Consider the following 26460-nt stretch of genomic DNA (forward strand, 5'->3'; position numbering starts at 1 on the left):
TCACTTTGAAGTCATATTTTTTTAAAAATCTCTTTAGGTAAACGACTTCCCTTCTAGGTTTACTCAGTGTACTTTTGTTAAAATAATTTGTAAACACTCCTTCTGTTAAGTTAGGCATAAAGAAAGCCAAATATCAATGAAGGTACTTTTATTTCCTTATATAAATAAAATAACCAGCTATTATGTATAATTCTTTAATAAAGGACATTAACAATTAGTATATTGGTAATGATTAAAACATAGTAGCTAATTAAGACTTGGTTATGACATCTATTGAAATTCTCAACCATACATTTCAGAAATACCTTAAAATAATCACCCAGAAGTTAGAGAAATACTTGTGGGAAAATGAATGGTTGAGGTTTTTTGCTTGTTTTGAAATTGAAGGGCAGAGATTTTAAATTTTACATTGTTTTGATTTACAGTGCCTTTGGAAAATTTCATTAAACCTATGACTATCTCCCCAAGAAAAAAATCACATCATCTATTTCATTTCATATTGTCGTTGAGCATCCTCATTTACAGGAATCATGCTTAGAAGTAATGTGTCTGGCACCACATGGCCTCAGTAGCTGGTGCAAGCTTTCCCAGAGCACTAGCGTATATGCTGATGTTATAGGCTAGCTACAGAGGTAAGCAATGACAAGTTGTGTAGGGTACACGGAACAAAATTAAAGCAGTTTAAGACTGTTTTTGCTATACACAAGAAGGACAAGAAATGGTATGGTGGGCATGTGACTCAGTTAAGCATATTTTAACTTTATACCTAAGGGATAAAGACCTAAAGAGCTGAAAGTCTAAAGAGGTCCTCACGGTAATATAACATAGAAAGTAGAAAAGTAACATCTTCATGAAATAACCTGTTAGAAATGGTACGTTAAAGGGTAAAGTTGTGCGTGTCTGCGGCTCTTGAAGATAATTGTGTCTAGATTGGCCTCTGGCCTAAGTAAGATATTAAAAAACAAACCCAAACCAAAAAAATTTGGGTACTTAAACTGACCTACTTAACTGTCTTAGAAATGCAGAGTAATAACTGGTAACAACAGTAGTATTAAATAAAAAATTGTCACAGTGTCCCAATGAACGAAAGCATCCTTCAGCTTCTCAGATTATTAAAAACATACAGTTCCAGTTTCTTTTGAGTTTGAAAAATTCTGTCTTCCAGACCTAAGAAAAATGGATACCTTCTGCATTGAATCCATGTAGTAATCTGAAAAAAGAAACCAAAATGAGATGGTACTGGAGAGCTCATTTGTGGCACATAACTGCATATAGTTCCCATACTATGAATTCTAAAACATGAACACATCAGCAAACCTCTGAAGCTTACTCACAACTAACACTAGTCATCAGAGGAACATTATTCGTCAATAAAGTTTGTAAGATACATATTGGTTAAGACCCCATTTTTTGACACTTTTGTCATAGCCTGTATGTCTTGAATTTACCTCTTCCCATCCCAGACCTAAGAGCTCATTAGTACTTGGTTCAACATAGTAAATGAACAAGAACCTACTTGGAATTAGAGATAGAAGACAGATGAAGAGCTAATTATGTATGTCTATTCTTCCTCTGAGCTTACTGTTACCCAAGTTCAAATCTATATACCTATTATATACTTAGATCCGAGTTAGCAAACTACATGTGCTTACCAACCATGAAGAAATTTGGTGAGAATGAAAGGAATTAAGATGAAATATTTCTATTTATACCTGAGATTATATTTAGGATGTCTCGTAAGGATAGGTCAAGATTGGTTAAAATGTCTTAAAAAAAGGAAGCTAGGTACTTAAATATTTAACTGCTAGGATTAACATCTAACAAAGAGTAGTATTACTAAATAACCTGCCAATATAAAATACAAACCCTATTTGTCTCAGTTACATAGAACTGTTTCCAGCTTAGAAAATTGAAACCAAACGATGACTTGTAACAATCTACCCTCATTCTTTATTCAGTCCCTAGAATATGGAAGGTTTAAAAATGAATTAGCTAAAATGGCAAAAACTTCTGCAGGAACTGGTAGTTTATTAGGAAATCAGTGTTAAGTGATTAAAAACAGTGAGTACAGGTTTGTAATTACCTGGGTAATTGAAGCCTTACTCTGCTTTCATGAGAATTACTTGTATAATTTAAGGGAAACAAGTTGGTGTACACTGCCCAGATAATTACAAAACAAGTAACTCTATCACTAAACCAGTTAGAAATGATAACTGGGTATGTTTGTAACAAACTATTCCGTGCCTAGGGTCTATTTAACAATAGCTATGCCCAATAAAGAAAAACATGAAGTCCAACTACAAGTATTATAATCTTGCCATACAAGCTATGTGAAGAGGCACACTATTATAGACTATGAATGGAGTTAGGGGAGGGGGTCGGAGGGGAGGAGCACACACACCACAACACATAGACTTAGAGGCTAACTCCAGGCTAGGACTGTTATTTACTAGTGTTCTTAAAACGTTCATTCTGCTGCAGCTAACGCCTCCATCTTCTACACCAAATACTATTCCATGCCATGGAAGTGCTGTGCAATAACTCCCAGGTAGCACCTTACACCACTTAAAAAGCCTTTAAGTTTCTAATCTGAAGGTGTCACAGTGAAGAAGTGTAAACACGTGGGAAAAGAAAAATGTAATTACCTGATAAAGTCATCTATGTCCATGGACCGGGCCCGCTTGTCACTGAAACCTGTGCTGGTTAGGATTTGCTGTATTTTATCTGCTATGCTGAAATCTTCTGGTATTATCTATCAAGATTCAGAATAAATGAACAATGTATCTTTAATGAAATCACCTTGACTCTTTTTTCTTCAGTAAGTAATAAAATAGTTACCATCTGTCCATGACAGTTTAGAAAGCCTCTTTGTGCAGATAAAACCTGGATCTCTAAGTGATCTTTGGTACATACCAAATACTTAGAAGACCTTGAATTAATTAATCAAGTATACTGCCCTCTTCCTTAAATATTCTGTATCAGTTTCGGGCTTCACAAAGTACATCATAGCAAATTATTACAGCTGTAAACTAAATTTTAAAGGAATTCTTACTCCTTTAAAATAATTCATTTTCTTGGCACAAATCTCATATCCCAGCTTAATTTTTCTCCAAGAGATGGTCTCTTCAACCATCTTAAGGCATATTAAATATATCCTACTTTACCATTTTCATCCCAAAATTTTTCTTCACCTAGCTTATTATTTTCTTAGGCAATATTTTAATGACTTTGTCCATAAAAGAAAATGGAGGTAGCAATGTGATACATTAAACCATCTGAGTCCAAAAATAGAAAGAAATTTGCTTTTATCTGCCCTGCTTAAGTAATTGGAAAGAACTAGTAAGTTACGACACAGCCATTACATGTGGACATATGTGTGCTCACAGACACAAAACTGGTTAAAGATAATGCCGCGCTGATGATGATGAAGAGGCATGAAGCTCACGACCAGAAATCCATTCGGTCTATATTTTAATCAATATCTGGGTAGTAAAAAGTTACTGAGAAACGTAACTTCATAACTGCTACATGAGCAACAAACAAGAAGGGATGGTCACAATTATTTTAAGCTGAGCAAGCTGCACATGCCGAAACCTCTGAGGAAGTTACAATTCAGCGGAATCTCTGTGGCTAAAAGAACTATCAGTGGTTAAAGAAGACGGTGGAGTAATCAAGGTTGCTTAGACCTGTTCCACAGAATATACATCAGCACTGGCCTGTAAAAATTGTGCTAGTTATACATTACACAATGTTTCTTAAGTATCTTTGAAATATACAAAATTAAAGAATCTTTTAATGATAGATAAAAATAAATAGGGACATTTAAAAACCCAATAAATCGTTGAAATCACAAACATTTTCTACTTACAGTATTATGGACTGAACAGTGAATTCTGTAGTTTTTTTCCAATAGCTGCTGTACTGCACTTGACCTATAGCATAAATGATATCACTATTATTATTACAAAACTAGAGATCAATAATTATTGATCTTTCAGTTTACCTTTCAGTTTACAGAAAGACCAAATCTATGTTTCCTATGGTGAAATAAACTAAAAAAGGTGTTGAAAACTTAAACTTACAAAATAATAACAAACTACATCATTACATTTTAAAAGTAATGAACGTCCTAATGAACATCTCAAATTTTTAAGGAAATTCTAGACTCTCCACAAAACATCACCACACACACAGAAAATCTAAAATTATGGCTTTCACCTCTTTTACCCTTAGGCCCTAAAATGTAGTTAAATTTTTCCCAAGTTAATAAAATTAAATGAATCAAATGCAAATGTGGAAGGGGTTCGTCATCACTCCATTTTTCCAGGGAAAAACCAGGGAGATGTGTGGTCACTTTTTGTTTCCCTGTTTTGCCAAAAAACACCTGGTCTAATTCCCCACTCCAGGAACTTTCTTCATTCAATGCTCCTGCCTCCCAAAGGACAAAGTTAGCTGGAAAGGTGAAGTGTGTCTGGACGTGGACTGTCGTTCTGCGCGGGCAGTCTGTTCAGGAAAAGGATCCGATCCCAGCAGCTAGCACAGTGTGGAGCACAGGTTCCTTGCAGGCTCTAGAGTAGAGAACTTACTTAAATGCAGCAGACAGTGTCTTGTTCTTCCTAACAAAGGTGATCCTCACCAGGCCATCCCATTCCTGAAACAGAAGATGGGTATTTGCTTAGAAAATATCAAACCTCTTTCCCAGGCCTGAGAGGTAATGTTTTGTCTGTTAGTATAATATATAAAACTGGAAGGAACCTTCTGGAGTGATAAAAATGTTCTATATCTTGTTTTGGCTGACACACATGCAAAAATAAGATGTATACTGTTTGGAACTTTTGTACACCTCATTGAATATTTTATCCCCACTTCTAAAAATTAGAAAAAATACATAACTGTTCCACAGCTGAACAAAAAACGTCATGTTTTGGCATCTAAAGTCTCACGTGGCATCTGTCATATGGCATTTTCAAGAAACACGACTGAGAGCAAACATGATGTAGAATGTGTCCTGGGCAACACCCGAACCTCCTTGAAAGGGTAACTGACAGAGCCCTCCATTTACCACCAGTTACTGACCAAAAACGCAACCACGTTTTTATTCAAAGTGATGGCAGTAAGGCTTTACATCAGGTGGACTGGCTTCCTTCTCTTTTTAAATCACAAAAGCAAGAATTCTGATTAAAAAGTGTTACCCGTACTACCACTATAATGACTATTTTCACTTTCTTTTCCAAGTCTCATTCAAGTAGAGACACATTTTCTGCAGCTATAATCTTTAAGAAAATGCAATGGCATTCTAATTCTTTTCCCATTTGCAAACATTTCCTGTGTACTTTTGTGGTCTTCACAACTCTCTTGACTCAAATTATTCCCTCTACTCCCATCAGAGGGATGTTATCACAATTAACATTTTCCTGTGAAGACATTTAGGTTGACTCAGTATTTTTCTGCTGCGAAAGACACACATCTTCCACTTTGGACATTTTTTGTCCCCTTTTATTGAATGACCTAGTATTTGAACCTCACCTGAAAATTGATAGGTGGTGGTGGATTCTTAGGTTCTATTCTTACAACACTGGATTCCACCTTTGGTGGTGGTCTGAAGTTATTCTTCCCAACCTGTTAATCAGAAAATGTTTATGTAGTTCTCTCAAAAATAACTAAGTTAGTAATCAAATATGCTCTCCTCACAGAAGACACAGCCAGATGCTCAAGGATGACTTAAGTCACATTATTTCAGTAATGGTCACTCACTTTCATTAGATGGTCCACACGTGCTAACAGTTGTGTATTAATTGACAGTCTGCAGTACAACTTATCTCCAGGTTTTGCAACCAATCGGAGAGCAAATTCTCTCTGAAACATAAGTATTGCACATCTGAAAAGACAGCAGACGGGAATGAGGAAAATGGTTACTGTCAGCTATAAATGTGTTTGAATCTCAACAGGTTTTCTGCGGCAGGAAACAGAGCAAAGCAGTATCTACAGTTCATGATCATCAGTCCAGTTGGTGAGAAAGTAGGAGAACACTTAGCCTTAGCTTTATTACCAGTAAATGATCAGTTGGCTTTTTCATTTTATGATGGCTACCCCTTTGACCCTTTGCTAATGTAAGCCCTCAATGATCAGATGAGAAAGTATTTCAGATCAGCACTAGTCTGTATCACCCTTCTAGGAAAACAAAACTCAAACAAAATTGGCTCAGTAGACAAATTACATTCAGGGGTAAAAAACGCCTTTACAGAAGAGCTGAAGAAGATTATGAAATCAGTGTTGTCCAGATTAAGGAATGTGGGTTTTTTTTTTTACTCAGCAAGTAATGGGAAGACTTTTGGAGGCTCTTAAACATAAGATCATCTTCAAAGCTGGATTCTGACTTTCAAACTTTTTTTTTTAAAGATTTTATTCATTTATTTTTAGAGGGGAAGGGAAGGAGAGAAACATCAATGTATGGTTGCTTCTGGTGCATCCCCCGCTGGGAACTGGCCCCTGCTGGGAACTGGCCTGCAACCCAGGCATGTGCCCTGACTGGGAATCAAACTGCGATTGTCTGCTTCGCAGGCCTGTGCTAAATCCACTGAGCTACACCAGCCAGGGCTCAAACTTTTTTGACTGTAAGTCACACTAAGAAATACATTTGACACTGACCCCAGGCAACACAAAAAATACTTTTGTAAAACTATAATCACCTGGGCCACATGTACTTAATACCCTCAGATATATTCTATTCCATGTCATTGAAAAAAAAAGTTGTGACCCACTGAATTTATTTTATAACTACTCAGGGGTTTTTGACTTGCAGTTTGAAAATGATTGGTCTAGACTATACTGGAGACACTTTAGGAGGTCACTGCAATTGTGCAGACATAAAGCAATGAACTAATGGCAAGGGGATGAGAAACTGGGGAAAGGTCATCTGGTCTCAGAAACAGACTGACACCACACCTCTGCAAATAACTGTCAATTGAAAGGAGAGAGAGAAAGACCTCCACACAAACAGATATTTTCTACAAAAACAAATTGTCCAGAAGTTTTTCAGTTGAACTAAGTTTCATCTTTGGCTGTCTGTGTTCATGCTTAAATTGTCGATCTTTCTACGATTAGGCAGTCACTTTGGTATTTGTCACAAACCTGAAAAAAGGCCGGTGCAGCAACAGCTTGAAGACAAAAGGAGAAGAGATCTGAAAGAGAATTAACTGGTTATTTCTGGGAAAGACACACCAGAGAAACATTTAATATAATGTTCCTGACAATCTGAAGACATACCTGGTAAGGCAAATTTGCCACACACGCATCAAAGAATGGCAAATCAGTTTTCAACACATCACCCACCATTACTTGAAGTTTGCTGGCCAGAGGTCTGATAATAAGAAAAACATAATTAAAAAAGAATGTTGTTTCATGAGACTGAAATGCACTTTAATTCTATTATGAATACTCACGTGCCCTGAACTCTTTTGTGAAGTTCAGCTACTAGCCTTGGGTCAAGTTCACAGGCAATTACCTTAATTGAGAAAAAAAAATTTTTAGAGTGATTATGGAGTATAAAACTTTTCTTATCTCAATAGTAACTCTTATAGGATTTATATGAATTGCACTTCTTTTCCCCAATTCAATCATCAATATTCCTTCAATTGTTCTCTACCATTTCAAACAACAAAAAACACCACCCAGAAATGTGGTCAGCTAGAGAGTTTGACCCAAATAATCGACAGAATTATCATGCTCATCGGGCTCCATGGTTTGGAACTGAACAGAAGATAAAAAAATATACAGGAAATCTGTGTAGTAGAAGTTCTAGACATGTAGTAAATGTCTTGTATGCAGAAGCATTCAAGACAACTTCTGCTAGAATGAGTAAATCATTTCTGTTATCTATTAAGTCCATAGTAAACACAATAGCTAATTTCTGAAGTAAATGTAAAGGGATACCAGGTACCGTTGAAATTATAATTTTATTTCACTATCAGGTGAGGTTTCATGTCTTGCAGGAAGACAGTGTCTACAGAATGGATACACGTGCTGCTTAGTCTATATGGCTCTCAGTTCCTTTCTCCAGCTTTCCCTGTGCCCCGTAGAGTGATGCAGACCAGCTCCCTTTGCCCTTTGACTTCTGGTTGGGATTGGCCAGTGAGAGGAACCCCCATCATAGGGCACAAGGACAGAGGGTGAGTATTTCCTAAGGCCTGTCCATGCCTTGCTGGTGTTCTGACAGTGGCCTCTGTTCAGTGGCTTGGTAACACAGTCCCCTCCCCTTGCCCCTTGAGTCCTTTGAATGGTAACTGTTACCTGCTGTTGCTAGTCCCTGGGTCCTTCACTAATGCTTAGTGGTTCCTTTTAACCCCATTCCCACCATTACAAAAATATCAATTTGTAAGTAGTCTCTTCATTAAATTCTCTTCAAATAAGTGCTTTAAAATGGGCTACCTGCTTCCACCAGAGGACACAACAGTGGTTCCATCTAATTGGACACTGGGTCAGCCATGAGACAAAGAAGGTTCTAGCAGCAGCCGGGTGGCACCCTAAACTCAGGGGCTTGTGCTGCAGTTCTTCTGATCTCCTCCAAAGTTCTAGGTTCCGATAACTCCAACCTTCTTACTTGTTTCTCTGAGCCCAGAGATGATAGCTGCTCTTTGCAATTATTAATTTTGGAATACCTCAAAGCTCTCATTTTATTCTTTTAGTCCTGTAACAACCATGTAACCAATTCCTAAATTAATTTCCCTGTATTGAAATATCTCATGTGGTTTCTCTTTTCCTGATTGATATATCCCATATTTTCTTTTAATCCATTTTTATTTTTTTAAAGTTGTTACTTATTTTTAGAGAAAGGAGAAGGGAGGGAGAAAGAGAGGGAGAGGAACATCACTGTAGAGAGAAACACTGATTGGCTGCCTCTTGTACATGCCCCAACAAGGGACTGAACCTGCAACCCGGGCACGTGCCCTGACCGCAATACAACTGGTAACCTTCTGTTTTGTGGGATGACACCCAACCAACTGAGCCACACCAGTCTGGCCTCTCTTCATCCATTTTTTAAAAATTAAGATATATGTAACATATAATGCTATATTATAATGATAACATGTATATACTCCAAGATAAGTCTAGTTAACATCCATCACCACACAGTTACAAATTTTTCATTTTACGATGAGAACTTTTAAGATCTACTCTTTTAGCAACTTTCAAATATATAGTACAGTATTGTTAACTATAGTCACCATGATGTCCCTTACATTCCCAGGTATCGTATAACTAGAAGTTTGTACCCTTTCACCATCTTTACCCATTTCACCCATATTTTCTAAGATAAAGATTCTAGCAAAGGATCAAGAATTACAATTAAAATAATAGCAATTAATTACAAGAGATATATATTTGTACACCACCTGGCCTTACTCACATAATCTTTTCTGATATCAAACATGAAATCCTTTTTACCTTTTTTGCCTTTTCTAGCAACTTAACAGTCATATTGCCAGTTCCAGGTCCAACTTCCAGTACCACATCAGTTGGTCGTAAGGCAGCCTGCAAATAAAACAACCAAACCACCACTTTAGCTTCATTGGCACATCTGAACACATAATTTAATTTACATCTGAATATTTTTGCTAGAAAGCGCTCAATTAATAGATTTTATTTTAACTCCATTTTTAGGAATTTCTTAATAATCTATACACTTAACAAAATTATCAAACATTTGGTGCAAATGGAAAACTGACACCTATCCTAACTTGCGGCAACTTTAGGAGTCAGAAAAGCATACTAGCCCTGGCTGGCTAGTTCTATTGGTTAGAACATCGTCCGGATACGCCAAGGTCACAAGTTTGATCTGGGTCAGGGTACACATAAGAATCAACCAATGACCTGGCTGGTATAGCTCAGCGGATTGAGCGCAGGCCTGCAAACCAGAAGATCGAGGTTCGATGCCCAATCAGGGCACATGCCTGGGTTGAAGGCCAGTTCCCAGCAGGGGACACACGAGCGGCAACCCTATACGTTGATATTTCTCTCCCTCTCTCCTTCCCTCCCCCTCTAACGATAAATAAATAAAATCTTAAAAAAAAAAATCAACCAATGAATGCAAAGGTGGGTGGAATAACAAATCAGTATTGCTCTCTTTCTCTCTCTCTAAATCAAGGAATAAACTTAAAAAAATTTTTTAAAAAGGAAAGCAGAACAGCAGTTCTTTCTGGGTTGGCATTCTACTTTCTACCTTGAAAATGATTTCAATAGCATCTTGTTACCAACTCTGTAATTAATAAGTTGAAACTGGAAAGGACTCTATATAATGACCTTGCCTGAGAATCACAGCATGCTGTGCCAGGATTTTTCAAGTCTCAACCCATGTATGTTTTCAGGGATGCAGGAGTAACCAGAAATTGTACAGCTGTGGTATTCTGGGTCCACAGCTATTACCAGATGCGCAAAAGAATCCATGAACCAAAAATGTTAAAAAGCTAGGACTACACTCATTTTGTAAATAACAGGAAGTCAAGATGAAATCCTTTAATTGTGTAATGCTCTTTCCACAGCTCCAGGATGCCTCCTTTGTAGCCATAAAAGTAATTTGCATCTCCTATATTTCAAGTATTAGCAACCAATCATCCATAACAATAAGGGAACATCAATACCCCATAATGTGTAACAGGATTATGTAAGTTTCTCTGGGGAGGAATAAAATTCCTAAGATGTCTGTTTAGACATTTCTTTAGGCTCTGGAGTAAATAAAAGCTAATAGTCATAGATGATGCCTAGAAAAAGTGATTGGGGAATAATAATAATAATCTGGAATTAAATAAATGTCCACCTACAAAGTAAATAACCTATAGAAAGAAAAAAAAAAAACCTCTGGGCCGGTAGAAACCCAGATCCACAGAATGACGCAAATCATGGCAAAGACGGCTTGTGAAACCTATACAATTCTTCAGTTCATTCAACAAGTCTTTATTAGAGCATCTATTTTGTGCTAGGCATTCTCTCAGTGCTTAAATATTCCTAATAATAATTACCCAGTAACTACCTCCTTTTCCACACTCACCTTATCGATAATGCTGTTGACAATGAGAGGATTTTTCAAAATGTGCTGCCCAATCCCTGTATTGAACATGAGTCCTGAAAGAAAACATGAAACAGCCTTAATTTCCCAACTAACATTCGAGAGACATTAGACCGTCCCAGATAACAAAAAGCACGTTGGAGGACAAGAGGCATCAACGCATACTTGAAGCCGAGACTGACACACTAAATCCATCCTTCCTTTGGAAAGGAAGCCAGAGCCAGCGAGCAAGGCCCATAGCCGGCGCCCCCGAATCCCCAGACCCGCGCGTTCCAGGAGGATAGGTCTTGACCAGTCCCACTGCCCCGGCCTAGAACTCCGTCAGCATCCCAGGCTTGGTGCTGCCAGAATACTCAGTTCCTGCCAGGATGACCCACCTCCAGCGCTCTTCAGCTCGCAACGCTGTTGCTGCCGATCGCGGCGGCGGCCGCTCGCCCCGGACTTGATCTTCGGCATCTGTGCTGCCAGCCGACCCAACAGCCCAGAAAGTCAGCGGGGACCTAAGGTGGCTACTCAAGTCTCCGCACCACGTGGGACTCACGGCCCGCCCCAACCACACCGCTCACTGCGCGGGTTGGGTACAAAAGCGGAGAGGAACCGCCCCTTGTTCTCTCTGGGCTCCGCCCCCAGGAAAAGGACTCACTTTGGAGCCCAGTGGCCGCCGGGCATTGTAGTCACAAACTAGAGCTTTGAGAGCCTACAGATCCCAGAAGACACCGCGATACCAATTCTGGAAGTTTGAATAAGCCAGTTTGGAAATGGGGTGTGTCCTGTCTCAGTTCGCACAGTTAATTACGTAGGTTTTGCTTTGGTACTCTCTCGAGTTTGTAGAGGAGGTTTAAGGTATATGATGCGATTATGCCTTGTGGATTCTTTATCAGACCAGATTTTGGGATCACTGATGTCCGAAGAAGGTTTCTGTCACGTATTTCGCTCCCGTTTCCCAGCAAATGTTGGAGTGGGAAACCCAGGAGTTTGGGGTGCGGCGTTTGCTGCTTGGGGGAGTGAATTCTCTGCTTTTTGCGTTGTGGAAAGTAATTCCGAGAATGTAGTAAGTGTCTAGTTCCACTACAACTACTAGATGCTTCTCTTCTTCTTGTGCCACGTCATTCGCCCTAAGCGTTTTATTGAGCTCCAGATGTTTATTAAATACTGCTTGGTGGTGGAGATTCAAAGTTAGATATGAAACTGCTCTTCTCAAAGTTTATTCCATTGAGAGAAACAAACAAAAAAAATCCTAAATTAAGTAAATGTGGCAGTTGGTATGCACCAAATATTGTGATGTGCTAGTGTATCCAACCATAAGCTCATGAGTACAAGGTCAATATCTGTTTTGCCTGCCTGCGTAGAGGCTTCAGTTATCAATGTTTCTGTGTGTAACCTATTTTTCTTGAAGACGTTTTTTTCTGTCATTACCAAAGCTGACCTTCCCTTTGCGATTAATTGTGTGCATTCCTGAGCCTTGGTCTTTCTTTACTGTAATTTAAACTGAGAAGATTTATATACCCTAGTAGTATCTTCAACTACCTATTTCATTCTGGAGAATCTAGTGTGCCAGCCCCTGTGTCAAATGTTAGGAATAAAAAGATGAACATGACACGATCCCTGCTTTTAAAGAATTTTCTGTCGACATGGAGCCGTGCAAATAATTTCAATAATGGAGACATTTCCTCATCAATTAGGTGCCCAGTGCTTTAATTACATTATCTCATGTAACACTTTCAATTCTCTGAAATAGGTCTTCTGTACATTTTACAGATAAGAAAAATGAAGGACAAATTTAATACCTAGCTGAAGATCATACAGTAAAGATAACAGCCTCATCTTGAACCTGGGTCTGTATTGCAAAGACTGCTTTTAAAAAGGTGTGATCATAGCACTATGGTTAGTACATGAGGAAATTGGGGGGACATTTTCAAAATAAAATACCTGAGCCAGTCTTTATTTTATTTTTTATATACAATTTTCCCTTTTTTAAAAAAAGTTTTTTAATATATGTTTTTATTTTTCTGAGCTGAATTTTTAAAGGACAAAGTTAGCCAAGAGCTGGTTTGGCTCAGTGGATTGAATGCCAGTCTGCAAACCAAAAGGTCCCTTTCTCCATTCCCAGTCAGGGCATGTGCCTGAGTTATAGGCTGGCTGCCCACTAGGGGGCGTGCGAGAGGCAACCAATTTGTGTATATTGCACACGCGGATGTTTCCCTCTCCCCTTCCCTTATTTCCTTAAAAAAAAAAAGTTAGCCAAGGGAAAGTTGGGGCTTCAAAGGGAAAAACACAAACAAAGCCTAGATATAAAGATGTTTAATAAAGGAAAAAAAACTTGGTGTAGCTGGGGAATAAGTAGGTAAGGTAAACAGGGACTTACTGTGAAGGAGCTAAAATGGTATGCTCACCACTTTGCCCTCACTGCGCTCCACCACGCTGTGAGAACTGTTGGAGACTGCACAGCAGTGTAAAGAGACATTCATGGGCTCCATATTTAGCTGGGTTCTGAACCCTGCCCAGCTCCTCTTCTTGAAGTCCCTCTTATCTCCCTCTTCCATTTGCCATAAAGGATCTTTAAACCTTCTTAATTCTTCTCATTCCTCCTTCCTTACCACCTGTCCAGTTCCTCAGCAGAAGACCTTGCCTTTTATGTCTCAGAAGGAATGCAAGGTCACCTAAGGACATTCTCATCTTTCCAGGTCACTGTTCTACACAGTGAAAGTGCAGTGATGAGCAAAATAAAGTGGAGCTTATATCCTAGGGAGGAAAAACAGATTATGGCCCTGGCTGAGTAACCCAGTCGGTTAGAGCATCATCCAGTACCCAAGGTTGCAGGTTGTATCCCTGGTCAGGGCTCAAACAAGAATCAACCAATAAATGTTGGATAAATGGAATGACAAATCAAACTCTCTCTCTCTCTCAGTATCAATAAATATAAAAAATTAGATAAAAAACAGGCATTATATCAGGTGGTGATAAGTGTGAAGAAAAAAGCAAAACAAAGGAGAAAAAGACCAACAAAGTGGGTGGGAGAAGCTATTTTGACAATAAGAATGGAAACCAAATGATAATTTTGAAAAAGACTTTATTTATTTTCAGAGAGAGGGGAAAGGAGGGAGAAAGAGGGAAACATCAATGTGCGGTTGCCTCTCGCACGTCCCCCATTGGGAACTTGGCCTGTGGGCCAGGCATGTGCCCCGAGTGGGAATTTAACCTGTGATGCTTTGGTTCACAGGTTGGTGCTCCATCCACTGAGCCACACCAGCCAGGGCCCAAATGTAATTTTCTTTTTGAGTAAAATAGCAAGACCGTCCTGGAAGAGGTCACATGTTTTAAGCCACATAAACTAAATCACTGAGGTGAATGTGTATATTTAGTTTATGCAGAGACTAAATTGGTGGTTATCTAGCTATGAACCTTGAGCCTCCTGCATAACTGTTCCCCAGAAAATTTATAGATTGAAGCCCTAATCTCTAGTGCCTCACAATGTGACTGTATTTGGAGACAGATCTTTAAAGGGGTGGGTAAACTAAAACGAGATCTTCAGGGTGTGACCTAATTTAGTATGTCTGGTCCATGTGAAAGGAGGAAGTCTGGACAAAGACACACCTGAGGGGTGGGTGTACAGAGGAAAGACTATTTTAGAACACTGGGAGAACCCACAATCTGCAAGGTAGGAAGAGAATCCTGAGGAGAAACTAACTCTGCTGACACCTTGATCATGGATTTCTAGCCTTCAGGGCTGTGAGAAAGTTCATTTCTGTCATTTAAACCACCCACTCGGGGATTTTGTTATGGCAGCCTCAGTAAACTATGTGATACAGAATGTAACGAAAATTCACACTTCCAAGCCCCACCCTACACATTCTGGATCAGAGTGGGATTGGACCCTGGCCAGTACAGTTTAACAGACCATCTAGGAGATTCTGATTCACAGGGAAAGTGGAGGATTCACTACTTTTTGCAGTAAGATAACAAATGATCAATTTCTACAGAAATGAAAAAAGATGGGGAGGGCTACCATCATCAATACAGGGAAGTGGTTATAATAATTGGGATCATATTATTTTGGCTGAATTTCATCCTTTTTTTTTCTGTTAGCCAAGGCAGCCTTCAGAAGTGAGACAATATTGGATGCACCACGGAGCCAACTGTGAGTCCTAGGGAATTGTGTGACGCTGGATATGAGCTGTGATAAAGAAATAGCATTGGAAATTTATGCTGGAAGGTATTAGTTTTCTTTGCAGCTACAAATGGCTTAGTAATTATAAAAATAATTTCATGCTTCTCTGGTTTGTGTTTATATTCTTTATTAATTAAAATAATTATTTTTCAATTTGGGTGTGCACGAATTGACTCATTGCCATTCTTTGAGTTTTAGATTGTTAATAAAATGATTTTAACTTCAAAAAGAACTATAATAGCATTTGCTTTGGTAGGAAAAGAGGCTTATTTACATGTACAGCATGCTTGAAATAACATTTTAAATGTGCCAGGGGATATAATGAATAAAAATAAAGTATTGTGAAAGAAGCCAATGTTTCTTTAATTTATCATTTGCTTCATCAGCTTTCTGCTTTCTCTTCTCAATTCTCAACCATTTTGGGAGGAAAGCACTGAATTTATACTTGTATTAATATTTTCAATATATTCTGAACACATCAAATGATGATTTAATTTAAATTAATCTAAATATTTGATTTCCCTTTCCTCAGAAGAACCTAAGAATGTGAGGCTGTAACAATGATATGCAGTAATATGAGATTATACAGCTGTACATGTTTGTTTTGTACCCATTATAAGTGATGAGGTTATACATTCATAGTAGCTGAAAAAAGGACCTCCAGGTGAATCTTAATTTGGGTCCTGAGATTTGTGTAGACTAAATTTTGCATATGTGCATTTTTCTAAGTTACAGCTTTCCTTAGATTTTTCAAGGGATCCATTATCCTAAATAGAAAAAACTTATTTTTGTAGACCAATTTCTTCATTTTAATTTAAATTTGGCTTTTTTCTTTATTGCATGTTCCTTATAGCCTTGTTATTCAACAGATGATCTATGGGCCAGCAACATTGGCATTAACTGGAATCTCATTAGAAATGAAGAATGTCAAGCTCCACCTCACACCAACTAAATCAGAATGTGTATTTTAAAAACGTCCCCATGTGATTCTATGCACACTTAAAATTTGAGAAGTACTACCTTTTCAGTAAAAATCAGAAGATACAAGTAAGCCAAAAAAAGAAAAGAAAAAAATCCCACGATATTATTCAACTAGTGACAAATCTTGTTAACATTTTGGTATATATTTATTTTCCAAAATGGAATCATCCTGAACAGTTTTGTAACTACCTCCCTTTGCAATGCAATGTTAATGCATTAACTTGTCAACAAAATTATGTGCACATAATTTTTAATGGCCAATTTGTATTTTATTACATATGCATTCATCATGATTTAATCATTCCTTTCTTGGCAGTTATGTAGGTAAATTTTATGTTTTTACTTTAAAACCAGGCCTGTGGGTCTGGGTGGTGTGGCTCAATTGGTTGGGGCACCATCCTGTGGTGGGTTCCATTACTGGTCGGGACACAGGCCCAGGTTGAAGGTTCCATCCAGGGTCAGAGCTTAGGAGAGGCTGCTTCTATCTCATGTTATTCTCCCTCTGTGTCGCCCTCTCTTCACATCTCTTCCAAAATCAATAGGCATGTTTTGGGTGAAGATAAAATAAAAACAGCCCTGTGTGGTGAACATTTTTATAGTGCAGGACCTATGATTGCCTGTTTTCAATCTTAACACAGCCATTTACTAGCTGTGTGATCGTAGGCAGGTTACTTGACCTCTCTGTGCTTTAGTTTCTTTATCTGTAAAATGAGCATAATAAAAATCACCTAATAGTGTTGATTTGAGGATTAAAATACAGGATTCATATAAAGGTCTTAGAACTGTATCTGGCACACACTAAATGCTCAATAAATGTTATCTACTATTATCTCTGTGAACACTCACCTACTTCCTCACAACTTCATTCTAAAATTAAGAAAACTTAGGTCACTAAGTTAGTTAGCAGAAGCAGGGAGAACTGGACTTCCTTTTTAATCTTTCCACCCTTTCTATTGTTGTGGAGTAGAGCGCCCATCAAGTTTAGGATATTAAAACATAAATATTAGTGAAAATAGGATTATTTTAATAACTTTTCTGCAGAGACGGGCCCGTAAAACAATGCAGTTTAGCAGCTAATATCTCAAATAGGGAAAGGAAAATGCTCCTGAATCAAGCTTCAGTCAACTCAGGAGACAATTGATTTTTCTGGGAAAGAGGAAACCCCGCCCTATGGTTTCTATGGTTACAGCTCCCTCAGAGTCCAGGCTCCAGGCTCTATACTGCGCAAGCGCATACTGTGATTTAGCCATCCGGCGCCTTCGGTTTCGAAGGAAAAACCCCTCCTTCCTTTTCCCTCCGTCGTCCACTCGCCGCCTCTCTTGGCCTATTCCTAGAGCAGTGGGAGTCTGTGACGTAATATTCGAGCGTCCGTGTCGTTTAAAGCTGCGACGCTGAACATGGCGCGTTCCTAGAAGCGGTTTTCGGCTTCAGTAGGAGGCAGCGTGTGGACTGCGAGCGTGGGGCGCCGGACCAACCGACGCGGCTTCGTGTTGGGGAGTCGAAGCAGGAGAGCTGGGCTATACCAGGTGGAACTAAGCGGTGAGGTCCGGGCCTGAGAGCCCCAGAGCGCACGCGAGTGAAAGGAAGGAGTGGGTTGGGCAGCGGAGACCTTCGCGGCCGGGAAGGGACGTGGGGCTAAAGGGAGGTGAGGGATAGCTGCGGCGCGGCGAGGGCCTGCGGACCTGACTCTTTGCGTAACCCCAGGAACCCGTGGGAGCTCTGGGCTCTCCCAGTCGTCCTGGAGCGGGAAGCGTGGTCATGGAGTTGTCGGGGCGCCTGACGGCAGACACTGAGTCCCAAGATGAAGAGATCGTAGGGTGCCCGTTGTGGCTGTGGTTGAGGACCAGGGGTTGCATTTGCCCTTGGGGGATAGAGAGACCGTGGTCTTCTTCGGTGTAAAGCCACCTAGCATCGTTACTGCACGCAAGGCACTGCTGCTAATAGCAGTACAGTGAAAGCTTTAATGAAGCATTAGATCCTCGCTAGCCTTTAATGAACAAGTGAAGGAAGTTACACATTTTCAGAGAGGACGTGCTTGCTGGGGGGTATGGCTGCCAAGGCTCAAGCCCATGGCCTTCTGCAGCTTTATATTTGGGGGTATTTGTGATTCAGCAAAACTGTTGGAAGCCCATTGCATTTGTCACTTTTCTTTAGTGTGGGGGGTGTGTGTGTGTGTGTGTGTGTGTGTGTGTGTGTGAGACGTGATTGAGGGGAGTATTATTTCAAAGTGGTTGATTAAATGGCTAGGACAGGTGGATTGTCTACAGGTGCCAAGATTGCTATTGACATACTCCTTCCCCACCCCAGTGGAAAGGAGCTCCGTTGTAGCGCAGCAGTGTCCTTGAAATTTGGTTATTTTTCAGAAGGAAGTAGGGAAGAGCATTTTACAGTCATAGATTTCCACCATTCCCTCCTCCCCTTGGATAGGGAGTTCAGGCCTCCATTTTCATATTATTTCAGATTTCTCTATTCAGTACGGAGGCTTCAAGTTAAGGACAGATTGACTCTACAATATAAGGCAACCATTGCATGACACCTTTTCTTACATCCTTCATCATCACGAGGAAGATTTCTGTGAAATTACAGTGAAAATCTTTCCCTATTGGTTGTGATAGGATTGCACAGGGAATAGTTGAAACAGTTTAATTATAGCATTGCTTTGTGGCAATATGTTATAGCTGTAGGGCAGCTGGACTGCTCTGTCCTAGTTAGACTTTCTAAAGCAGAAGAGAATTCTCACCAAAAAGAATTTAGTTATAGTAATATGATTAAAGGTTCTAAACAAATATGTGGAAATTATTTGGTAACATGAAAATCTTTAGATTATGTGATACTGTGAATGTGTTTGCATTCAGATTAAACCAGAATGCAAAATATTATTGGTAGACTGAGACACTAAAGGTTTTTTCCCAAGATAAATACATGGTTTTTTAGAAATAGAAATATTCATATTTTGAAAGATAATATGTTTGACTAGATAGATTTTAACCTTTGTGTAGTATGGATGTAGGTGTGTGTATTTGTATTTAGTTTTGGGCTTCTCCTAATTTTGTGTTATTTCTGGCAATATTGTTCATTATTTTCTGTTGCACCAAATGGGGATTGTTGAATATTAGAGTGACTCAGGGAATGGTAAGACATGCTTACAAGCCTTGTAGGGCTTGAGCCAGATCAGTGTTCTACACAAAGTGTAGTATATGGCATCACCCGAGAGTTCGTTGAAATTGTACAATCTCGGGCTTAACCCCAGAGCTACCGAACCAGAATCTGCACTTTACAAGCTTTCCACATGGTAGGAATATACCTTAAAGCTTGAGACACACAACTTTGGTTGGTAAAGAAGACTGAGATTATGCATAAAAATTATAGCATCAATTTATTTTAATTTGAGGTGATCTTATGCTGATTATAGAGGCTGATATATTTGGTTGAAGAAACTTAAGACCCAGCAATGGTTAGTGACTTTCATAAGGTCACACATAGCTAGATGTAAAACCCAGGGTCTGACTCATTGTATTACTTTTCATTTACTAGTTACTGCCAGATTATTAAAATTGAACTAAAGCTTTCATGAATGACAGCTAAGTATTCATTCAACAACAAACATTTATCATGTAATAGGCAGTTCAGTAATCTTGTGTGTCTTTAATTAAACTGCTTCTGTTTCTTCTGCCAAGATTGCTATTGACATACTCCCTCCCCACCCCAGTTGGGGAGCTCTGTTGTAATGCAGTAGTGTCCTTGAAATTTGTTTATTTTTCAGGAGGAAGTAAGGAAGATCATTTTACAGTCATAGATTTCCACCATCCTCCCTCCCCTTGGATCGGGAGTTCAGGCCTCCATTTTCATGTTATTTCAGATTTCTCTATTCAGTACTGAGGCTTCAAGTGAAGGACAGATTGACTGTACAGTATAAGCCATCCATTGCATGACACCTTTTCTTTCATCTTTCATCACCGAGGAAGATTTCTGTGAAATTATAGTGAAAATCTGTGGTGATAACCCATGATGGTTATTAACCTTCCATATCCTTTCCTCCTCAATCTTTCCTGGATAAAGTTGCTTTCTACTTGACAAAGGATTGATGGAAACTGAGAACTTCATTGCTTTTTGTCTTCTTTCATCTGCAAACATTTCTACCTCTTTCTGTCCATCTTTAAATGCTCTAAGATTTTTTACTCAATGACAGTGTTTCCTCAGTGTATTGGTTTGCTAGGGCTGCCATAATAAAATATTTTAGATTGGGTGACTTAACAGAAATTCATTTTCTTACAGTTTAGGAGGCTGGAAGTATAAGATTCCAATGGGATTGGTTTCCTCTGAAGCCTTTCTTCTTGATTTACAAATGACCACCCATTTCTGGCTCTTTACATAGTTATACTTTTGTACACTAGAACCTCTGGTATATTTTTTAAATTAGAACACCTATTGAATGATGACCTCATTTTATCTTAATCACTTCTTCAAATATTTTACCTCTAATACTAAGGATACTGGGGTGATGCCTCCAATATATTAATTTTGGGGGAATACACTTTAGTCTATAATCTCCTTTTTACTGTGGACTGTCACTAATTCATCAGGATTTAAACACAGTCATCTTCAGTATTCTCTCCTCACTCTAAATTCATCTTCAGTTTCATCGGTAATTATTTCCTTAAGTTTCTTGAAGGTTGTTATCTTCATTCTCTCCACCTCCTTATTACTTTTCCCCCTTAATATATTGAAGTCAATCTACTGCAGTCACTGAATTTAATGTGGATGATGATCCATTGATCTCTTTGTTTTGAAATGAACTGGCATCCTTTTAGTAATTTGATTTGATGAGTTCTTGTCTGAAGTGCTGTTATGTTTCTGCCACGCTATAGTTTCCTTGTTTCCCTCCTATGTCTTGGTTTATTATTCTGTCTTCTCTGACCACTGGGATATTTGTTTCACTTGGGATCCTGTCCTCTGCTTCTCCCCACTCTCCTTGAATGGTCTTAGCTCTGATGACTTCAACTGCTCTCTCTATTTTGAGGAGTCCCAAATCTCTGCCTCTTTAGCACATATTGCTATTCAGCTGACACATTGTTGCTGTCTTAAGGTACTCATGTCAAAAATTGTTTCTCACCATTTCTGAAGTTGTTTCTCTTCCACCTTCCTATGGTTCTTATGTGCATCACCCATTCGGAGATGCCCAGAGGCTTCATTCTTCCTTGTTATTATCCTATATGGTACTTTTTCCCTGCTTAACTATGTATTTATTAAATCTTGCCTTTTTCATCTACCTTTTCCCTGTGGTTACTACCTTGGTTCAGAGTATCATTATTATCTGGATGTCTTTGTTGTAAACCTAAATAATTTGCTTGCTTCCAAGAATACATACCTTCCCTCTCAACCCTTTTTTTTTTTTTTTTTTTTTTTTTCTGTAGGCAGGTTGCATTGTCTGCAGTTTATCTCTGTAGAGTTTTAGGTTAAAATCCAAACCACCAAGCCTAGAAAATAAGAACCTTAATGACTTGGGCCTTGCTTGCTTTTGCTTTCACCTTCTGCTATTTCCTGCCTCTTATTTTTCTGTCATGCTGAACTATTTACAATTCTTCAGAAGTTTTAGGATGCTTTTTAAAATTGAGATATTTACATGTTGTGTGTCTTCTAAAATGTACACCTGTCTGACAAACACCCAAATTGTACTCTTCTCCATAACTCCTACTTAACAGAAATGCTACATATTCCCTCCTGGGAAGCCTTCCCCAGCCTCCATATGGTGCGTTAGGCTTTTTACATTCTTCTGTAACAGCTTATTATAGCACTTATACTATATTGTAATTGTTGCCTTTTTTCCTTTCTAGACTTGAATGCAAATACCCTTATTTATGTCTCAGAGTAGTGCCTGGCCAGTAGAAGCTGTTTCATTGTTAAATGCAAGTTGAATTACCATGCAAGTTGAATTACTGGAGCTGAAAAGTTGGGATGTTATATACCCTGGAGGTTCGATCAAGTGGGCTGGAAAAGTCAGACACGGATTTGTTTTTGTGTCTTTACACAACTGGAAGCAGAGATTGAGATTTAGTCATTGAATTAATTAATAAATTCATTCACTTAGGGAGAGAGTTGAGGTGAGAAAAGGAGAAACATCGATATGCAAGAGAAATGGCAATCACTTGCCTCCTCAACTGAGGTCGAACCTGTGACCTTTCAGTCTATGGGTCAGCGCTCCAACCAACAGAGCTACACCAGCTAGGGCTGAATTCATTATTTAACATATATTTTTTCATCACTCTTCATATGTGGCAGTTACTGTTCTAGATTCTAGTGATACACCTTTGAACAAATCAAAGTCCTTAGTCTCTGGACCTTAAATTTTAATCAGGAGAGCCTGGACAATAAACATATACATGAGGATGTCAAACAGCTAAATGTGTTATTTGTAAAAATAAAGAAGGATATCTAGACCAGAGAGATTCTGGGTTGGAGGGTGAGCTATTTTAGATTGGGCAGTCAGAGAAGACTTATTTGATTAGTTAATAACTTGAGTAGAGACTGGATTGAAGTTAAAGAGGAGGACAAGCAGGTATCTGAAGGCAAGAGCTTTTTGAGCTAGAGGGAACAAATACAGAGGAAGGACAAGATACATTTTATGTGTCAGTTCCACTAAACATGAATGGCCTTATCTTGTCTTTTTGTACACTTATGCAGGAGTTTCTCTGATTTTAGCACCAAGTGTGAAACTGTTGGGTCATAGGATATAACCCGGACATAGGACACACACATACATTTAATCTCATTAACAGTGATGAGATTGTTTTCCAAAGTTGTTATACCAATGTATGTTCCTAGCAGCAGTGCATACGGGTTTCTATTTCCATGCATTCTTACCAGCACTGAGTATATGTGGACTTAGTAATTTTTGCCATTCATATGACTTAAAAGTAATATATCAATTTTTAAGAAAATTCCTGATAACTAGTGCGGTAGCATCTCTTCTGACATTTATTAACCATTTGGCTTTTCCTATCTGTGAATTGTCTATATCCTTTGTCCAGTTTTCTTTTTTATTTCTGATTCACATGGGTTTTTTGTATACTCTGTATAATAATCCTTTGTCTGTTTCAGTCATTAAAAATTTTCTTCCTAATCTTCACCTTGTTAACTTTGGGTATGATGTTTTCATTGACTCCATTAATTTTGGCCTTCAGTTTTGTTATAGTATAATTTATCAGGAAGATAAGCCTGATGTTGTATTTTGGTTCTTAGGTGTGGGGGCAACTTTGCCCTCAAGTCTCCCAGTCTGTCACGGATGAAAGTAAACACTACCAAGACGTGATCTGCTTGGGGAGTAGAGGTGGCCAGTTTCTCAGAGGAAAAAGGCCAGGAGCCCCTTCTTCCAGGGGCTTTTATTGGGTTGCAATACACAGGAATACAGGGTGGCAAGGATCAAACAGTAGATAACATTTCAAGGAAATCTGAGGGATTAGTCTGTCAGTGTCTGTCAGGAAAAGGTGTTGCAGAAACTTTGAGAGACATACTCATTTCCTGCTCAGACCCTTAACGTATGAATGAAAGTACTCTTAGTAAAGCAGGTTTCACGGGATTTTTAAGAATTCTTTCTTACCCTTGATTACTCCGGATACTGCTCTAGCAAGGCAAGGAGCTGCACTGCCTCCCCACACAGGTTTTCAGGCTTAAGTGGATTAGAGCCAGGAAGTGCTTCTCCCAGAAGACATGGGGACTCACTGGGGTATGTCACATAGCCAGGTGGCAAGGGATTGCTCCCTCTTTGTCGCAGCCCCCCGAGTCCTTCCATGATGGCCTCCCAAGTGATTGTGTCTCACTTAGGTTGCCCCCCCCCTCTGAGGAGTCTTGCCTATCATCAACTGTCCGACGGTGCTTTGGGGGCAGGGGAGGAAACTGAGGCAGCGTTTACTACCAGAGACAAGCTTTGTCTCCTAAGTGGCTTGCATTCCGGAGGTTGCTCACTCATCCTTAGCCATGGGAGGTAGTTACAGTTCCTGAAACCAGGCAGAGTGGTCCCCAACATTTAGGTCTAAATCTAGCAAAACAAAACAAGACAACAACCACAACAACAAAACCTCCCCAAACAGTTCATTTTACTTGAGGTATATCAGTGGACAGCACTGTGATCAAAAAGAAAAATGTTATAGGTAGTAGAGAGTTGAGATAGAAGCCTTGAATTCTACATTCCAGAAATGTCACAAATCAGCCTGTAACCTTAGAGAAGTCACAGTTTATCTCTTTAGCCACTCTGGGACATAGTTCCTTGGTCAGTAAAATAAAATTATTAACTTAGATATACTTACTGTTTAGAGGACAGTAATGGCTTCATGATGATAGAAAAATTATTTCAATGATTTAAAACATTTTAATATAGAATAATTACTAATTGTGTGAACATTACTAGGTGTACAGCCTATACATGTTTTAATGAAGTAATTTTTATAAATGTAGTAACCCCTGAGGCTAACCTCTCAAAACTGAGATTCTTCCACACCATAGTTATAGACAGTGATGTCCTGGACCAGTAATTGGAAACTACCAGTTGAAGGTGTGTATATTTGGACAGAACTATGGTCCCTTAACATCTAGCAAAAGGTTTTGATGAAACATGAATCTGATTGGTTATAGTCTATTAAATTCAGGCTGTGCAATATATTACTGGCTGTCCGATTTAAAGAACAATATCTGGTGAAAAATCAAGATTTCCTTCCTATTTCTTTGTTTTACATCAGAGAAGAAGTTTTAAAACCAATAAGCATAATTGCTGTTCTTCAGTAGTTCTTACACAGATGTTTATTTTTTGTTGCAGCCAAAGAGGTTGCTGGTGATGCTAGTTGGGGCCTTACTGCTGGCACTGTCTTGGTGTGGGGGTCACCGTTGTTTAGGATAACATCCTTAACTTTTCCTCTTAGGAGATGTTCAGCCCTGGGGACTCTCGTGTGTACCAAGCAGGCAAGACACTTACACTGCCATTTCCCTAAAAACTCACACAGACACTTGGGCTTGTTGGACAGGACTGCTTTCACAACTGTGCCCTGGCTCTGTGTATTGCCTTCTTACTGAGTGCATAATTGACTGATGCATTTCTTCTCCCCCCAGGTAGAGTGCCTTGTTTTATTGCAGCTTGTCTTGTGCTTCACAGTAGCTTAAAAAAAAAACACAAACACAAATTGAAAGCAAGACCCTCTCTACCCGCAAAAAGCCTATGACTTGCTATGTGGTGGTGACCTAGAACTGAACCTGCAAATCTCTGAGATATGCCTGCATACTCCCTGTAAGGGCACGTTTTTTTTTGGTCTTTTTAGTTTATTGATGTACCTCATGTGCCTAGAATAATGTCTGACATGTGTAGGTATTCAGTAAATATTTGTTGAATGAATGAAGGTAGAAATGTCTGATGCTAAACCAAGTAAATATCAGAAAGCTGATTCGAGAGCACAGGTTTAGACCAAAGGTGTTAGGTATTCCCAGTGAAAAGTCTTGTTACATTTTCTTGGCTCGATAGGCCCCATTTCAGTAGAGGAAGGTACTGAATGGACTGTTCATTCATTTCTTTATTTTTCAGCCATTCAGCATACTGTTTACTGTTATATATTTTGATATTTCTTTCTTTACTGTGATGTAATTCCTATTCTTCCAGAACAATTTTTGTTTCTTTGACCTCTTTCTTTTTTTTTGTTTTTTAATTTATTTTTTTTATTGATTATGCTGTTACAGTTGTTCTATTCCCCCCCTTCATTCCCCTCCACCATACCCCCCATCCCCACCATTACCCCCCCTTTAGTTTATGACCATGTGTCTCAAGTTCTTTAGATTCTATATTTCCCATACTATTCTTGCCCCCCCCCATCTATTTTCTATCTACTGTCTATGCTACTTTTTTTCTGTACCTTCTCCCCACTTCTCCTTCTCCCACTCCCCTGGTGCTAACCCTCCTTGAGATCTTCATTTCTATGTTTCCACTCCTGATTTAGCTGTCCTTTTAGTTTGCTTTTGTTTAGGTGTGGTTCTTAATAACTGTGAGTTTGCTGTCCTTTCACTGTTCATCTTTTTTATCTTCTTTTTCTTAGATAAGTCCCTTTAACATTTCATATAATAAGGGCTTGGTGATGATGAACTCCTTGAATTTGATCTTATCTGAGAAGCACTTTATCTGCCCTTCCATTCTAAATGAAAGTTTTGCTGGATAGAGCAATCTTGGTTGTAGGTCTTTGGATTTCATGACTTGGAATACCTCTTTCCAGCCCCT

At 38.9% G+C, this 26460-nt stretch overlaps 2 protein-coding genes across 7 annotated transcripts in view; one reads left to right on the top strand and one right to left on the bottom strand.

The window, feature by feature from the left end:
* Positions 1-1080: 1080 nt before the first annotated feature.
* DIMT1 (DIM1 rRNA methyltransferase and ribosome maturation factor) lies at positions 1081-11600 on the bottom strand. The gene is made up of 12 exons (XM_037155834.2): positions 11440-11600; positions 11045-11118; positions 9445-9531; positions 7443-7504; positions 7267-7360; positions 7132-7181; positions 5755-5878; positions 5527-5619; positions 4587-4651; positions 3869-3932; positions 2646-2752; positions 1081-1210 (listed from the first exon to the last, which is right to left on the bottom strand). The coding sequence occupies exons 1-12, from the start codon at positions 11516-11518 to the stop codon at positions 1168-1170; spliced, it is 942 nt and encodes a 313-aa protein (XP_037011729.2). The 5' UTR covers positions 11519-11600; the 3' UTR covers positions 1081-1167.
* Positions 11601-17588: 5988 nt separating this feature from the next.
* The window catches only part of IPO11 (importin 11), a 189714-nt gene continuing 180842 nt past the window's right edge, over positions 17589-26460 (top strand). For all 6 annotated transcript variants that reach the window (XR_008390098.1, XR_008390097.1, XM_053657295.1 and 3 more), the window contains exon 1: positions 17589-17750. The gene's annotated coding sequence lies outside the window, so the exon portion shown is untranslated. The remainder of the gene's footprint in view (positions 17751-26460) is intronic.

This window comes from Artibeus jamaicensis, unplaced genomic scaffold (genome assembly GCF_021234435.1).
Source record: "Artibeus jamaicensis isolate MK-2021 breed Jamaican fruit bat unplaced genomic scaffold, CSHL_Jam_final scaffold_369, whole genome shotgun sequence".
In the NCBI taxonomy this organism is placed as follows: Eukaryota; Metazoa; Chordata; class Mammalia; order Chiroptera; family Phyllostomidae; genus Artibeus; species Artibeus jamaicensis.

What these genes read in the sequence shown, in the direction of transcription:
- DIMT1 (XM_037155834.2), bottom strand. Translation starts at nt 11,518, where the DNA reads ATGCCGAAGATCAAGTCCGGGGCGAGCGGCCGCCGCCGCGATCGGCAG. An exon ending in ACACTGTCTGCTGCATTTAA is followed by an intron (nt 3,933 to 4,586) that starts GTAAGTTCTCTA and finishes TTTATGCTATAG; the next exon opens with GTCAAGTGCAGTACAGCAGC. An exon ending in GACATAGATGACTTTATCAG is followed by an intron (nt 1,211 to 2,645) that starts GTAATTACATTT and finishes TTCTTTTTTCAG; the next exon opens with ATTACTACATGGATTCAATG.